Source organism: Nyctereutes procyonoides, unplaced genomic scaffold (assembly GCF_905146905.1).
Source record: "Nyctereutes procyonoides isolate TBG_1078 unplaced genomic scaffold, NYPRO_anot_genome, whole genome shotgun sequence".
Classification (NCBI taxonomy): Eukaryota; Metazoa; Chordata; class Mammalia; order Carnivora; family Canidae; genus Nyctereutes; species Nyctereutes procyonoides.
The window spans coordinates 68,139,636-68,155,738 of NW_026575142.1; the positions used below are offsets into that span (position 1 = coordinate 68,139,636).

At 41.1% G+C, this 16,103-nt stretch overlaps 1 protein-coding gene across 1 annotated transcript in view; it reads right to left on the bottom strand.

Annotated features, from left to right (window-relative positions):
- SPATA16 (spermatogenesis associated 16) overlaps positions 1 to 16,103 on the bottom strand; it is a 195,259-nt gene that overhangs the window by 19,613 nt on the left and 159,543 nt on the right. The window contains exons 8-9 of the mRNA XM_055308435.1: positions 14,809 to 14,973; positions 11,741 to 11,824 (exon numbers count right to left, since the gene is read on the bottom strand). Coding sequence (XP_055164410.1) covers positions 11,741 to 11,824; positions 14,809 to 14,973 — 249 coding nt within the window. The remainder of the gene's footprint in view (positions 1 to 11,740; positions 11,825 to 14,808; positions 14,974 to 16,103) is intronic.

Genomic DNA, 16,103 nt, shown 5'->3' on the forward strand with positions numbered 1-16,103 from the left:
ACTCATTTTTTTTTTCATTTGTTTTAAAGTGTTTGTAACTGCTCATTAAAACATTTCTTATGACGGCTGCTTTAAAATCTTTGTTAGATAATTCTAATATCTCTATCATTTCTGTGTTAGAATTTTTTTATCATCTTTCTTCATTCAGTTTGAGATCTTCCCGGGTCCTGGTATGATGAGTGATTTCATTTGAAATCTGGACATTTTGGGCATTATGACATGAGATTCTGGATCTTATTTAAACCTTTTTATTTAGCTAGATTTTCCTGACACTGCTCTGGCAGAGGATGGAAAGGGCACTGCCTTGTTACAGGTGGGTATGGAAATTCAGGTTCCCCATTCAGCCTTTATTGACTCCTCATTATTTCTGGGTGAGGATGAGCATTCACGTTCCTCACAAGGTTTTCATTGATACCTCCCTAGCTGGAAGGGGCAGCGATACCTTATTAGTGCTTGTCTTGTGGCCTCCACTGACATCATGTTGAAGAGGCAGGCTCATAATTGTTGGTACATGGCAAAAATCCTGACTCTCTGCCAGGCCTCCTCTGATACCACACCAGCAGGGGGAAGGAGGGGAAGTGGTGCCTTACTACCCAGTGGAGATGAAATCCAGGTTCCATATCTGGTCTTTTCTGCCACTACTCTGTTAGAGTGGGAAGACTGGGACACCTTGCTATAAGCCTAGTGAGGGCAGGAGTCTAACTACTTACCTGGCCGTTGCTGACATGGGTGAGTATTGGATCACCATGTTTTTTTTCTGTGATGTTTGGCTAGAGTAGAATGATTATTGTGTAAGGATTTTCCATTTTACTAGGTTTCCTCTTTCCTTGTCCTTTCGCTTTTGTTGGGGCTGTTTTGTTGACACATGTTAGTGTTTCTGGGTTACTAGCTTCTTTGCAAAGAGTGTAGGATGTATGAGAAAATAAAAATCTATCATGTCATTCCTCAAGTCTGCATGTCTCTTGGTGGTCAGTCCTTTTCATTCCACTTTCCAGAGTCTTGTATTTGTTTTACGTATAATGTTCAGGATCTTTAGTTGTTCTTACTGGTAGGAATAGGGAAAAGCATATCTACCCCATATTCCTGAAGTGGAAGTCTTCTATCATGGTTTTTTTTTTTTTTTTTTTTTTTTTTAATAAGCTTTGACCCCTGTGCTTCAGGGAGATGTGCTATAATTTCTTAAATCAGTTTTTCTGGTTGCTTCTAAGTATCTATGTTAATATGATTTTGTGAATCACTGTGAAGCTGGAGGGGTCTTCTCTGCATAGGAGGTCTTGTAAAGGTAAAAGAGTCTCAGATTCCTTTTAATTCAATAAGAAAAGGGCCTAACTTTATCTTGTTTTTAGGTTAGGATCTCTAACATAAGTCTATATTCATTCTTTCACCAGCCATCTCATGCTCCTCTCCAGAATCTTTCTCAAGCAGAAAATCATTTTTAGCAAAGTACACACAAGTTTCACACATACCCAGTTTTGATGATATTAAGAGATATGGGTGTGTTTATGCTTATGGCATTTGTATGTGTTTTAGATTATAATAGTCTTGTCCCCTCCTCCACATGCACCATTTTAAGAAAGGCATAATCACAATGAGAAATGGCCCATACCTTCCTTTAGGGCTGCATGTAAAGGCACTTTCATTTCTGCCCTTCTCCAAAAGATGAAAGGTATAATGAGTACACTGTAAATGATTGAATGAGCTACAAGTCAATTGCTCTGAACTCTGTATTAATCCCACTTTCCATACAGAATGGAAGATGTCCTATGGTTCATTTAACTACCAAGTGGTATAAGCTGTTATTGTGTTATTCTCCAGAATTATAAAGGATTGCAAAACTTAATGTATAAAATACATGCAATAAAATGCTGGGCTGCCAAGCAAAGAAGACACCTTTGGTAATTTAAGGAGAGTAACTTTAGAATGAACTGCAAACTCACTCTTCGGTTGAAAATAGAATTGAGATATACACTCCCCTCCCTTGCCCCAGATATTTCACTGAACTTCTGAAAGATATATTTTGAAAAGTTTTTATAGACATTAAAAAAACTATAAGCATTTCTGTCTTAGTTACCTTCCTATATATTAGCTCACTAGTGGGACAGGCAGGGAAGGATCCCAGGAAGTGAAGGAGTAAAAACTATGCTGTCCAGTTCCAGGCGTAAGGCTTCTGGGCTCTGAGGATAAGGCTTGGAGGGGTCATGGCAATCTGTGTTTCTGAAACTGTGTCATGACTGACTGTGTCATTACTGACAGCCTGCCTTTCAGTTAACTCACCAGAAAGTGACCCTCAGATTGACAAGAAGCATGCTATAGGAATGGCCAGACTTCCAAGCTGTTTCCTTGAAGTTCTAATGTTGCAGGAGGAGGGAAAATGGTGAGCTATCAAAGCCAACATAAACGCAATGTCTATATGATGAGGGAAGACAGTGAGAGCAGATGATCCAGGGGACAGTGGGTGTGCCAAATTTTGGATTTGGTCAGGCAACTGCCGTACAGCTGGCTGGATATGTCCTCCGTTGGGCCAGTCAGCTGTGATCTAGAGAAGGATGGAGAATGCCTGTGAGAGCCTCTGATGCTCCTACTCCTGTCACTGCTGAAAAGTAGGCTCAAAGGTTGTCTCACTGGCTGTCCTACAGGATCTGAACTTGGGTCAGGCAATATTCTTTGTGCCATGGACTTTTAGTAGCTGCATTTGGTTCTAGCTAATGATTAGGAACAAAGCCTCTGATCCACCCAAACAAATCTGACTCAAAACTAAAAACTGCCACTACTAACTTAGGCTTATTTCCTTGTTAATTCTACAAAGCTCTTTTTCTCATCTCTCAAAGGAGAAATAATGACATCAACCTCACAGGGTTGTTGCAATGATTAAATGTGATAACCCGATGATGAAGTGCTTGGCACATATTAAAAGATCAATAGTAATCACTGATAATATTTGCCATCACCACAGTATTAATTAACTTAATTGTTTATCTGAAATACATTTTTCTATAGCCTGCTTTAATTGGGATAGTTATTCAAAAGCAAACTTCAAAGAGATTAACATAGTTTGATCATTTGTTGAGTAACACAGTATTTTATTAGGTATGTGAGCACAATGGCAGTTAGCTTTGTCTGCCCCTTGATAAACTCCCGGTTAAATCTGGCAAATCTCCTGGATACGTACTCCCTAGATGAGGGCCTTGCTAGGATCTGACTCCTGCACAGAAATGCTTCTGCTGCAGAAATTTCTTGCCAAATCATAAAAGTTTTAGAATACTTTCAACCGACCAAGTCCATAGAAGAGGTATTCCCAGTTTTGGAGGGAAGGCCAAGCACAGGTGGGAAATAAATGATTAGGCAATACAGTTGTTGAAAATGTTTAACAAATTAACCACACACTGTTTCCTTTAAGTCAGAGGAGAAAGATGTTGTTTGGTTTAAATGGTAACTGCAGTTTGTCACTTAGATTTGAAGGATCACGTGGTAGTTGGGGAAAATGACTAGGACCAGGGCTTTTGGCCTTCCCCCCTCTCTAAGCTAGACTTGGCTTTGTTGAGTGCAACATTAGAGGATGAAATGCTCCCTCCAGGTCCAAATGCCCCTGGGGCTCGGCTTCTGACCACAATCAGGAGGTTCAAGGCGGGGGGGGGGGGGGGGGGCTACTCCACTATTGCTGCTGTCTGGACACCAACTGACACAGACTCATTTATCCTGGGAACTTCAAAGATTTATCCCAGGCACCTGGCCTCTTCTGCCCCTTGAACCTTGCCTCTCTCTCCTTGTCCCCAGAGTCTGTCCCCGTCCTTCCCCCCAGCGTGGTCAGCATCAAGAGCATTTAGGTTTCTCCCCACGATCTGCGTTATGCCACGGACAGAACTGCTTAGCAGTGCTTGGAGTACACACTGTAAAGGAATTTGGGGATATGCTAATGAGGAAGCCCATAAGCAGAAGCGGAGAAGATTCACAACCAAATTGCAATAAATCTGCAGAGACTCCTTAAAGAACAAGACACACAGGAAAAGCCTGATTGCTGGGAAAACTGCTTTGCAAATGAGTGGTACGGCTGCAGAATCTTTGAAAAGACAGCGGTACTTTCAGAGAGACACAACTGCATGCCCTAACCACGCATTAGTCAGCCCGCACGACTGGCCGACGAAGGATAGTGCCGCGTGTGCAATCTCTCTCAGAAGAGTTTCTGGAGGGGTTCAGGTTTGAATGCTGATGTGGAAAGTAAATAAAATGTTCCAATTTGCTCTTCTCTCTTCCTCCTCAACCAACTGCCCCTGGCCCATCTCCCAGATTTGTAGTCTCCCCTGCTTGCTCTGCCTACATCAACAGCCTTGAACGGAGCAGAGTTGCTAAGTGACATACAATCCTATCCCATTTTCATCTCAAAAGACCAGATTAGTATGTCAATGAATATCATGTCTGTATGATGACAGATAGAGGACTTATAAGTTGAGATTTTTGAGATAAAAAAGAACATAAAACGCGAAATAATGTGCAGGGTCCCATGGATGGTTTACAGATATCAACCTATATACTGCGTTAGTTGAATTCACAGAAGGTTGTGATGTAGCACATTATAATATTTGATGAAATTTTAAAGTAGCATTTCTTTTCATGAAAATTCACAGGACCGGGATTACATGGTAGAGTATTTCCCTCATTACTGTTAAAATAACAAAATTTCATTTCTCCTCATTTAGTCTCAAGTCCGTGATCCAGAGGCATATCGGAATAAGACAATATGCTGTATCAGATTAAATTCTGATCTTCTCAATGTGAGATTTAGACTTTGTGAGGGAAGAACAAATAACTTTTTCTCTGAGTTGCAGACAGAGTGCTGCTTAACTGTTTCTCTTAACTGATTCTGTGGTGGGAAGAAATAGGAATGTTCCAACTTAACAGTTGGCACATTTTTTTTTTTTAAAGACTCCTTTTTCTAAAGACTTCTTTTTCTATTTATCTTCAGGCCTAGTTCATAAAGCTTTGATGGGCTTCAGGATTCAACGCTAGGTAACATGAAATCATAGACTCTGAAGGTGGTAAGGATATAAACACATTATGTTTTTTAGAAGGTTGTGACTTGCCCAAGGTCTCATGAGTGGGGGCTCAATTAATGGTCAAGGATTTGACAGATTTAGGTTCTGTACTCCTCCTGGTTTTAGATGAAAAACTAAGGAACAGAGGATGAGGATCCTCTACAGGTGGGCGGTAGAGGTAGGCTAAACCAGAAGTTCCTTAGTGACTCCTTAGGCCCAGCTTGAAAGAAGTGTACTTTGAGAACTGAAGACAATCAAACTGTGCTAGTTTATGGCCAAATATCACTTTAGTTGGAAGTCACCGTAACTCCCCATTTGGCCTCACACCTGAATGCTCAGCTAGACATAAGATGGTGCTGGTCAGTCCGGCTCTTTCAGATAGCACAACGCTTAGGCTTCTATCAGGAAAGAGTTTAGGCTCCAGGGTCAGACCGCATCCTGGCTCCATCACTTACTGGCTGCGTGACTTTATGTAAACTGTTGAACTTCTCTCTTTAAAAAATTATACATTTTATCTCATTTGAGGATTAGTGAGTTGGTCTATATAAAGGGAATATAGGAGAGTATTGGCACATATTAAGGGCTTAGTTAATGTTGACTCTTATTCCTTCATTTTGATGGTCTGGCTTTCAAAAGATTCATTCAGAGCTGAGAGGGAACCTAGAATCTTCTAGTTCAATATCTTACAGATGAAAAAACTGAGGACCAGAAAAAAAAAGAAAAAGTGGCTTCTGAGCTAATTTGCAACAGGCACAGGTCTCCAAATTGCTAGTTTAGGGTTTTTTGTTTTTTTTTTTTCTTTTTTCTTTTAGTTTTAGCCTTTAGTAGTCTTCTGGATAGAAGACTGAATCTGACCACTTCTCACCTCCACGGCCACCACCTGGGTTCAGGGTTGAAGCCATCCAACCTTGGGTTCAAGCCATCACAATTACTCTCCTATATCATTGCAGTAAACTACTAACTGGTCTCCCGGAGTCTACTGTCGCGCCCCCATCAATCTAGTCTCAATTCGGCAGGGCAGCTTCGTGGTTTTCTTCTTTATTTGTTTGACAAAGCATTGTGATTTCTGCTCACTCACTTCATCTTCTGTTACTCTTATTCATTCTATTCCAGTCCCCTAGCCCTCCGTGTACATGCCAGGCACGCTCTACTCTCGGGGTTTTAACGTTTGCTGTTTCCTTACTTTGGAATGCTTTTCCCAAGGTATTTGCATGGTTTGCACTCCCTTCAGATTCTTGTTCAAATGTCTCCTCAGTGAATCCCGGCCTGACTATTCATGCTAGTGCAGTTGCAATCATGGGCACCTTCCATGTTCTTCTCCTGCTTCCTCCAGCCATGGCATTCATTACTTAAAATATATTCCATTTTTCTTTTGGTAGTTTAGTGCCTACTTTGAAATACAAACATCATGAGGGCACTACTTTTTCATGGCTGTATCCGCAATGTCTAGAACAATGTCTGACCCACAGGAGAAGCCCGGTAACTGTCGGATGCATGCATGAATGAGCAGTGTGATAACAAGACCTCTGGGACAGTCAAAGGGTTATGTTTTCTCAGGCTCTTGTTGTTGTTGTTACGGACTAAACCTTGTTAAAGAGTTCTGCTGGGGCCTGGGATTTCCCAACATGAGAAAATGTACCTTTTTTTTTTGTTTTTACACTTAATCTGCTTATTTTTGCATTTGTACAGCTAAACCAATGTACATATATCTCTCTTGAGTTAATTACTGGAAAGGGAATATTCTACATAGCCAAACCAAAAACAAAAGCCACTTTCCTAAAACTCTGTAAAGAATATATTTTGATTTCAGTAAATCATGAAAAAAAAACCCCACAATTTTTTCCCTTCTTTTTCTGGGTTCCTAGAGAAACCTCAAAGAAAAAAAAAATGTAGACAGGAGGTCAGTGCTCATGAATCAGGTTTCATCCTGATAGGCTTTTTATAGACCTATAACAGAGTGGAGCCCTGGAAATTGTGTTAGGTAATGGGAATTCCGACAGACCCTTTAAGTACGTGGAACTAGGAGGTGCTGCTATAATTCTGCTGCTTCGGATGAAAATTTCAAGTGTTTTCATTAGGTACAACAGCTGTTTCTATTACAGATAACAGATCTCAGAGGTGGTGATGCTGATATCAACTTCTAGTGGGCTCAGAACACAGTGTAACTTGTACAATTAGGGTTTTTGTAATTATTTTTTTCTGCACACGCAAATTAGCTCTGTAGCAGTAAAAGGAAATTACTTACTTGCTACCGGAATTGTCTGAAAGTGATATGATCATCCTTTGTAGAGTCACATTAACCAAATTAAAAGCCCTTGGGAAAAATTTGGCACCCTGTTCCTTCCCATTCACTTCTTCCTAAAGACCTCTCAGGAGCTTCCATTTCGAAAGTGGGGATCATTACCGGGGCTTTTAATTTGAAAAGATTGGCTGCTCACCAGTAAGTCTTTATCTCAACACCTCGTGGTTGGGTAGAGTTGCTTTGCCATGTTCCAAACTCAGAGGCCTTGACTTTGCTATCCTCCTGACTCTTGCTCGCTTGCTGGTGTTTTCCGGCATGGGACAGAGATCCGTAGCTCTATGGTGGAGCTCGCCTCCAAGGTCGATGCTCTCATTGCATTCCTTTTCTGAATGCACATATCACTCTTCCTTGGAGAAATGGAATCTATTCCTCCCACCCTGTGACTCTGGACTGGTCTGCAGCCACTCTGACCGAGTAGCATAGGGCAGAAGTTCTGGGCCCAGCCTTTGAGAGGACTGATGGTTTCCACTTCCCTTCTCTTGAAATAGTTGCTTTCAGAACCCAGCTGTTTGAAGCCTAATTCGCATGGAGAGGCCCCATGGAGGCACTCCAGTCAGCTGCCTCAGTTGACTAATGTCAGTTGTCAGTCAAAAGAGTGAGCCTCGTTGTAGCTGAGCACATTTTCGCCTTCAGGTGACTCCAGCCCCAGGCACAGAGGCCACCTGATTGAACTACATGAGAGACACTGAGACACTGAGCAAGAACCACCTAGTGAAGTCTGGTCAACTCACAGCATTGTGAGAGAGAATACTGGGTGACGGTTCTACAGTACTATAGTTGGGGTGATTTCTAACACGGCGATAAGGAACTGCAACAGGGGCAAAGTGGGAAGCCACAGGGTAGGCACTCCTATGAATGCAAACAACAAAAACTCACTTAGTGTGACGTGGAATTGGTGGTTGTCTATAAGATGTCAACAGGTACAGGTAAATATCAATTTCTCTTCCATCTTTTCGGCTGGTCCTTGGAATTTCATAATTGAACTGTTGCTCTGTTGTCACTTGGGTTTATAAATACGTATGGTTTATAAATAAATATGTAGTGTACAAATGTAAATATTTCTGGGATGGATAGATAACGCCATAAACCAGGGCACAGCAAACTTTTTCTACGTAGGGTCAGACAGTAAAGATTGTAGGCTTTATGAGCTACGTGGTCTCTGTAGCAATTAACCAACTTAGCCAAGGTGACGTAGGCGATAGGTAAATGAATGACACGGCTGTGTGCCATAAACTGTGTTTATAAAAATAGGTGATTGGATAGTTTTGGCCTGTGGGCTGTAGCTTGCTGACCCTATACTAAAAGATGATTTCTACAGCCAACAGAGGTATGTGGTTATAATTGCTTGAGTCTCATCAGAATTGCATTTGGTTTGCCTCAAGCTTCAATTCCTCTTGCCATTTCTTCTGAGTATCCTTTGTAAGGTTCTCTTCCTATGTTTGAAATGTGCTCCCAAAGGCTCTCTTTGCATCTTATTCTATGCTCTTTCTCGGCTATCTCACCTTCTCAAATGATTTCAATTAATACCAGTTCGCCATCAACTAAGACATCTTTCTCTATTCAGTCTTTTATCTAGAACTCCAGCCGCCTGTGCTTCCCTTTGGACGTCTTGCCAGCACCCTAAGTTCAATGCTCTTTTGTGCCAGTTATTAGCCTATAGTCCCTTAACTCCAGACCCACCCTTCTAGGATCAGCTCTGTGATGCTGGGGCCTGGAACTCTGCAGATCCCACTTCTGTTTTGCTAGCTGTTGGTCTCTGTCAATAGGAGGTGTTAGAGGAGCATCGCAATGCCAAAGCAGAAAGGAGGGACTTGCTGCTTCCTGTCTGCTTGGGCTTCCTGTGAGCATCTCTTCGGCAAGGCTTCTTTGCTCCAGAAGGTCATGCTCTTTTCTGTAGCAGTGATTGAATCTCGTTTTTCCAAAAGTTGCAGGTACCTCCATTACAATTCCTTCCCTGCTCCTGCCCCCCTCCCTCCCTCCCTTCAGCTCCAGTGAGTAAGTACCCCCTCTTCAGAAGTCCGAATCTCAACCCTTTAGGGTTCCTCCTCCAAGCTCGGAGATAATAGTGCTTCTTGGTGCAAGGCCTGAGTTTTGGTGCACAGAAGGGTCCCTGCTTCAGGTTTCTAGGTTTTAGTAATTCCAGTCTCTCTCCAGTCTCTCCTCTGATTTCCCAGCTCTAATGGGTGGTAGCTGCTGCCTTTAACTGCTCCTTCTGTGCTAAATTATCGTTCTCCTTTGCTTTTTCAGTTATCTAGTTAACAGTGTCATAGCTTCAACCATTCTTTATATTAAATTCCTTTCCAAAATATCTGGAGCGGTTTCTGTCTCCTGCCTGGACTCTGAGTTTATATTCTCAGTGCAAAGCTACACTTTTGAAGTGTGTTCTTCCTTAGAGAATGGCACCAGCCAACCTCTCCCCATCCCTGTGCACTGACTCAAGCCCAGTGTCTGGGCGTCATTCTAACTTCTGTTCTCTAAATTCTCTTAAGCAATCAGTGAACAAGGCCTGTAGGTTTGGCTTCCTGCACATTCCTTCTATTTGTCTGCTTCTTTCCATCTGTACACCCACCACCATAATCAAGCCACCGCCTTATAACTGACCTCCCCACGTTTCCGTAGCTCCTCAATCTGTTCTCCCACTGTCGCCCTAGAGATGTATCGAGAATATTTTCCAGATAAATACTTTCTGAAACATTCCAAATCCTTAACATAATTTATAAGTCTCTCTGTGATTTGCCTTCTGCTTCTGCACTTTATTTTAAAATATGTTCCTTGCTCCTTCATTAGTTTTTTTCCCCCCTTTATCAGTTTTTTAATTTGCTGTGCTTCCTTTGCACTCTTGGCACAAACGCTTCCCTCTTTGCAGAAATCCCTGTTTTCACCTGGATAACTACTACATATCCTTGAATTGTATTAATATCACTTTCTCAGAGATGGCTTTTATTTTTTTTAATTTTAAGATTATTTATTTATTTGAGAGAGAGTGTGCACACAAGCGTGAATGGGGGGAGGGGCAAAGGCTACCCTGCTGAGTAGCCTACTGCTGGGCTCAATCCCAGGATCCTGGGATGATGACCTGAGCCAAAGGTAGATGCTTAACCTACTGAGTCACCCAGGTACTCCTTAGAGATGGCTCTTCTGACCTCCCAGACCAGATTATATTCCCCTATTTGTTTCTACAGATTATTGCATGTCTAGTTTCTCACCATAATATTCAGTGAACTTGTAGCTGTATCCCTGTCTTCTTTCCTTGATGGTAAGGCCTGTACAGGTAGGGGCTGTGTTTGTATTGTCCAGCACAATGTCCTGAACACCCAGTGTTCTTTTCAGCACAGTAGATATTCAACAAATATTTGCTGAGTTCAGTTAATTTCTGTTCTATTCATTTACCGTAGAGCCTCTGAACTGATTATAAAAGACAGCCATTTCCTCAGATGCACTAGAATCCATCATGGCTGATTTTTACCTCTTTTTTTTTTTTGGATATATTTTTAATTGGAGTTCAACATATAGCATAACACCCAGTGCTCTTCCTGTCAAGTGCCCCCCTCCGTGCCCGTCACCCAGTCACCCCATCCCCCCGCTCACCTCCCTTTCCACCACCCCTTGTTCGTTTCCCAGAGTTAGGAGTCTCTCATGTTCTGTCTCCGTCTGATAGTTCCCACTCATTTTCTCTCTGATTGTTACCTCTTAAACTGGTGGCTTCTTTGGTTTGCTTTTCTCATATTGGACAGCAGTCCTCCCTTTATGGGTTCTTAACAGTGATTGGAGGACACTGAATGGGGAGTAGATTGACTAGAATTTATTAAATTTACTGGCCTGGAGACTCAACATGTTTCCCTCCTACGTTGTCAGAGGGCTCTGTAGCATCACATGAGTCTTCTGAGTACCCAGTGCGAGGTGCATCTCTTTGCTTGTTTTAACTCAGGTAGCCAACCAAGAGATGTTCTCCTACTTCTAACAACTGGTATGTTACTTCTTCACCCCAAACATCCATGTGCTAGTTTCTTTGTAGTTCCCTGAAATGTAGCCATTGTTCCTCAAGTGGGGCAAGTGCTGGGGGGGGGGGGGAGGCTAAAATACAAATAAAGGAGCTTTACAAGAATCTATAATAACGAATAATGAAGAAGCAGATAATGAAAATAGAATATGAAAATGAACATAAGAAGACTGATGAGAGCATATGACTATAATCTTTTGGAGAAGGAGACCAGAGGAAACATTATATAAATCCTTTTTGATTTTGGTTACACTTCCAGGGAGATAGCTGCATTTATTTAAAAAAGAAAACAAACAGTAAAACAACCTGGAGAGCTTTCTTTTCTTTTTATCTTCCAAACAGATTTGACCCAAGATGGACATTTTCTTTGAGAATAATATATCTTTTTCTTTTAGCTGAAAGTTTTACCTTTTGGATTGTATTCCACACACGTTCTTTATCGTTTCTTCTTCCTTCAAGGGTGTCCATGGCATCTGCCATTAGTGACTGCAGCTGTGGCACCAAGATAAAAATTATCAGTGTGGAATTCACACAGAAATAACTTCTCTAAATACACAGATTAAAACCTAATTAAAAAATCATTTGTACGCTGATGATTTTATTACTCATCTTTCCGACAATGAACACTGCCACCTCGTCTTTGCTTCAGTCATTACCAAGTATTATTGCAGATATAAAATATTGTAACAACGAGGAGTCTTCTTGAAAATTTGTGGGAAACATATAGATTTTAATGTAGTAAGTGTTGATGTTTTGTAAAAAAAAAAAAACAGATTTGGATTGTAAAGAATGAAGGCAGTAGTTAATTCTCTCAGGAAATGGCATGTAGTACATGAGCACATTTTAGTATTTTCTCCTGAGGCTAATGTATCATAATTCTAGGCATCGTGCAAAAGCTCACCCCAGGACAATACTAAAATTGCACTGTTTTATTGCCGTTTAAAGGATGTAGCTCATTTAAGTTCTTTTACTATCCTTTTGTTTTCTAAAATTTCAAAATAACCAAGTTGCCTTTTTCAAAGACAAGTTTAGAAGATTCCACCCTTTGCCCAAAACTGCCATATTCCAATTTAAAACAGACCTATACACATGCTGCATGTGTGGCTGCGAAGTAATGAAGCTGCATCAAGCCATGTGACATTCAAAGCTAAAAAAGAAAGTTCTCTAAAAAAGAACAAATGCCAGTTCAGTTCACTGTGGCATCAGAGTATGAACTCTTAGATAATCTCGCTCTACTTGAGATATTTCAGAGCTTAAGCAGGAGGGAAGAGAGTTGAGTCACTCAAAACTCTTCTGTCGAGCAGTCCCTGTTTATGTAGCACCATAAAAGATATTACTAGGATTTATTTTCTAGGTTAACCTATGCTTGGAAGTTGCAGAGTAATAAAATCTGTTACCTAAGGTGATGAGATCTTGCAAGATACATGATTTTTAAATATTTGGCCTATACATACATATCCATATACATCATTTTTTTAGTAGGCATGTAAATTATGAAAATATCCCATGAAATCCTGTTTTCCAAGGTTTCAGAGAGGGGGATATTGCACTAACATGTGAGTAAGAGATGTCAGTGATGCTAGTTTGATGCTCTTTGTCTATATTTAGAAATACAAGTATTTACAGAAAAAAAAGGAAAAAGCTACAGATATGTGGTTAAGAAAACCTAAGTGCAGGAAACTCCCCTGTATTTTTCATTTAAGTCTTCAATGTGCTTTTCAGGAAGACAGGATCAACACTGCCAGCTTCTTAAATTAACATTTTCTTTGCTTCCTCTTATCTCAGAGGAGCATTAATCATCTAAAATTGGCTATAATATGCACTTTGGAAACTCCATACTTACCGCACTCCTGAATGTCTTATGAGTGGTAGGATAAACACTTAGCCTTTTAGAAGGTGTTCCGCTACACACAACCATAACGCTTTAGAAAGTATTATTGCCAGTTTTGACTTAGTAATTCCTTGATTAATAGACTTTGCTTCACTCCACAGTTTTTTTTTTTTTTTAGTACGTATAGTTTTATTAGGGGGCTACTCAGACCATTTTATGTACTTACTTTGAATATCAGTATTTATTTAATACCCTTTTACAGGGTCAGATGAACATTATAAATGTTGGCAGTTCGTGTCTTGATGGATTAATTTGTTACAACTTTAAGAGCTCAAAGAGGGAGGGTTGCTTTAGTTATCTGAAAATTACAGGTGATCAGTTTGGGCTGTTCTCATCCTTGCTACGGGAATTCAATTCAGGTCTATAATTAGTTTTCGCTACCTTCAATTAAAACCTCAAAGTAAAGAGCCCGTCCCTACAACACATTAGCATCTCCATATACAGTAAATTTTACCTTTCCTCGAATGGCTCCCCACCCTGGTTAGCAAGAGTTTTACAAATGAGGAGCCATCATTTCTAATATTAATTATGCTTACGATATACACATCTGTTTGAAGATTGTTTCTGAGGTATTCCTTCAACTATTTTTTTATTATTTTATTTTAATTATTTATTTACTCGTGAGAGTCGAGAGAGAGAGAGAGAGAGAGAGAGAGAGAGAGAGAGAGAGAGAGAGAGAGAGAGACAGGCAGAGGGAGAAGCAGGCTCCATGCAGGGAGCCCGGGATCAAGCCCTGACCCAAAGGCAGATGCTCAACCACTGAGCCACTCAGGCATCCCACCATCAACTAATTTTTGACTAGCTCTGTGTTTTCTGAGTTAATTGGTTAATTTAGTTTTAAAAAGTCATATTTGACCATGTTTTCCCCTCCTGTGAAACAACTGTTTTATCTAAATGTATCAGTGTGGGGCGCTCGGTGGCTCAGCCGGTGAAGCATCTGACTCTTGATTTTGGCTCAGGTCAAGATCTCAGGGTCCTGCAAAGGAGCACCCAGGCTCTATGCTCCGAGGGGAGGCTGCTTGAGGATTCTCTCTCTCCCTCTCCTTCTGCCCCTAGTCCTGCTTGTGCTCTCTCTCTCTCAAATAAATAAACCTTTAAAAAGAAAAAAAGTACCAGGATATGCGTGTGTGTTGGCACTGCCAACATACACATGACACTAGAAGTGAATAAGAAAACTACAAAGACTATTTTGTAGGGTTGGTTTTTATATAGCAATTATTCCTGTCCTCTTACTTTCCCTTACAAGAAAATTACATATTAACATATCTCGGAGTTTAAGAAATAATTTATTATAATTACACTTTATTTAAAACAAAAAGCCTGATCCACGATATGAATAATCAGCCCTTCTCCATGTTTTTACACATCACAAAGTTCTTGCTATAAAAACGGAAGCTAGTTGATGAGAGCCAATAAAAGACAGAAACCTCTTTCTACATTTTCCAGTTTCTTTATTAAAATGCCTCAGGAGGGTTGGGCAGTTTGCCCTCAGACTACATTGATTCTCGCAATTTTTTTCTTTTCAGAACATATCACTCTTCTGTTAGCCCAGGGCCTGTGAAAGCCCTAAACAAAGAACACTTACCAATTCTGCCTCCTGTTGACTGACGTCCTGTAGATACGGAACGGTTGCTAGCTCTGCCATTGCTTGATTGATCACCTGGGACTGCTCCTTTACTCTCTGCAGCTGGCTGAGGAGGCTGGCATATTGCAACTTCTCCATCACACCTGAGCACCCGTGGAAACTCCCCTAGTCTCCCAGTAAAAGGAAGTGTTTTAGAACAAAAGTTACAGAAATAGACCTCTCCCTGGGGACGGAAGGCAGGGAGTATTGTAATATATTTACATTCTTTGAAGCATTGGGTACCTAGAACAAATAAATGTTTCTTTCCATTATTTTAGAAAATCGTCTGTACCCTCCCTTCAAACAGGTGAATGAATACAAAAGAGAAGGCTTTGCAAGACTGTTCAGGAGGATTTGCAGGTGGCCCCGGATAAGGAGCCTAGGCTGAGGGGAAAAGAGGGGGCTGACATTGAACATGCCTTCCATTCTCCCACGGGGACACCACAAAACTGTGCTCGTTTACAGAGGGGGACTTTATGTCACCAAAGCATCGTAGGAGCTAAGAGTTGCCTACTATCTTGTTTCTATAAAAGAATATTTGTTATGCAAGTTGAACCTTGAAAAATGTTGTGCAAGTTGAATCCTGTCTACCTCAATGGCTTTCGTTAAATCTCCAGCTCTGCTTTTTTTATTTTTATTTTTATTTTATGATAGTCACACAGAGAGAGAGAGAGAGGCTGAGACACAGGCAGAGGGAGAAGCAGGCTCCATGCACCGGGAGCCCGACGTGGGATCCGATCCCGGGTCTCCAGGATCGCGCCCTGGGCCAAAGGCAGGCGCCAAACTGCTGCGCCACCCAGGGATCCCATCCAGCTCTGGTTTTATCTTCAGTTCTCACTGGATGGCCTTGGGCTCTGGTTCCCCTCCTTGTGGTGTCACACATAGCACTTTATTCTGGCTCCCCGGACCATCTCAACAACTGATACAATCCATCTTGAAATAGGCTGTTGTGCACATTTATAGGGACCACCACCTGCCATGGTATTTGGGGCTTTCTTAAAATGGGGCATATTTTTAATAAGGTGGCCCACCTATGTGTTTGCTACTGCCAGCCATAAAAGGGGAGACGTTACCTTCCCTAAAAATTTTAATACAAATGGTAGTGCCTGATAGGAGAAATAAAGTTTATCATAAAATTCTCACTTATATTAAGAAAAGGGGGCATAAAGGATATCTAAGGGTTATTAGAAAAGCTTTGGGTTTCTGCTGTGTTTGTAGGGTGATAAGAAGTGGGAAGTCACAGGAGGATTTAATTG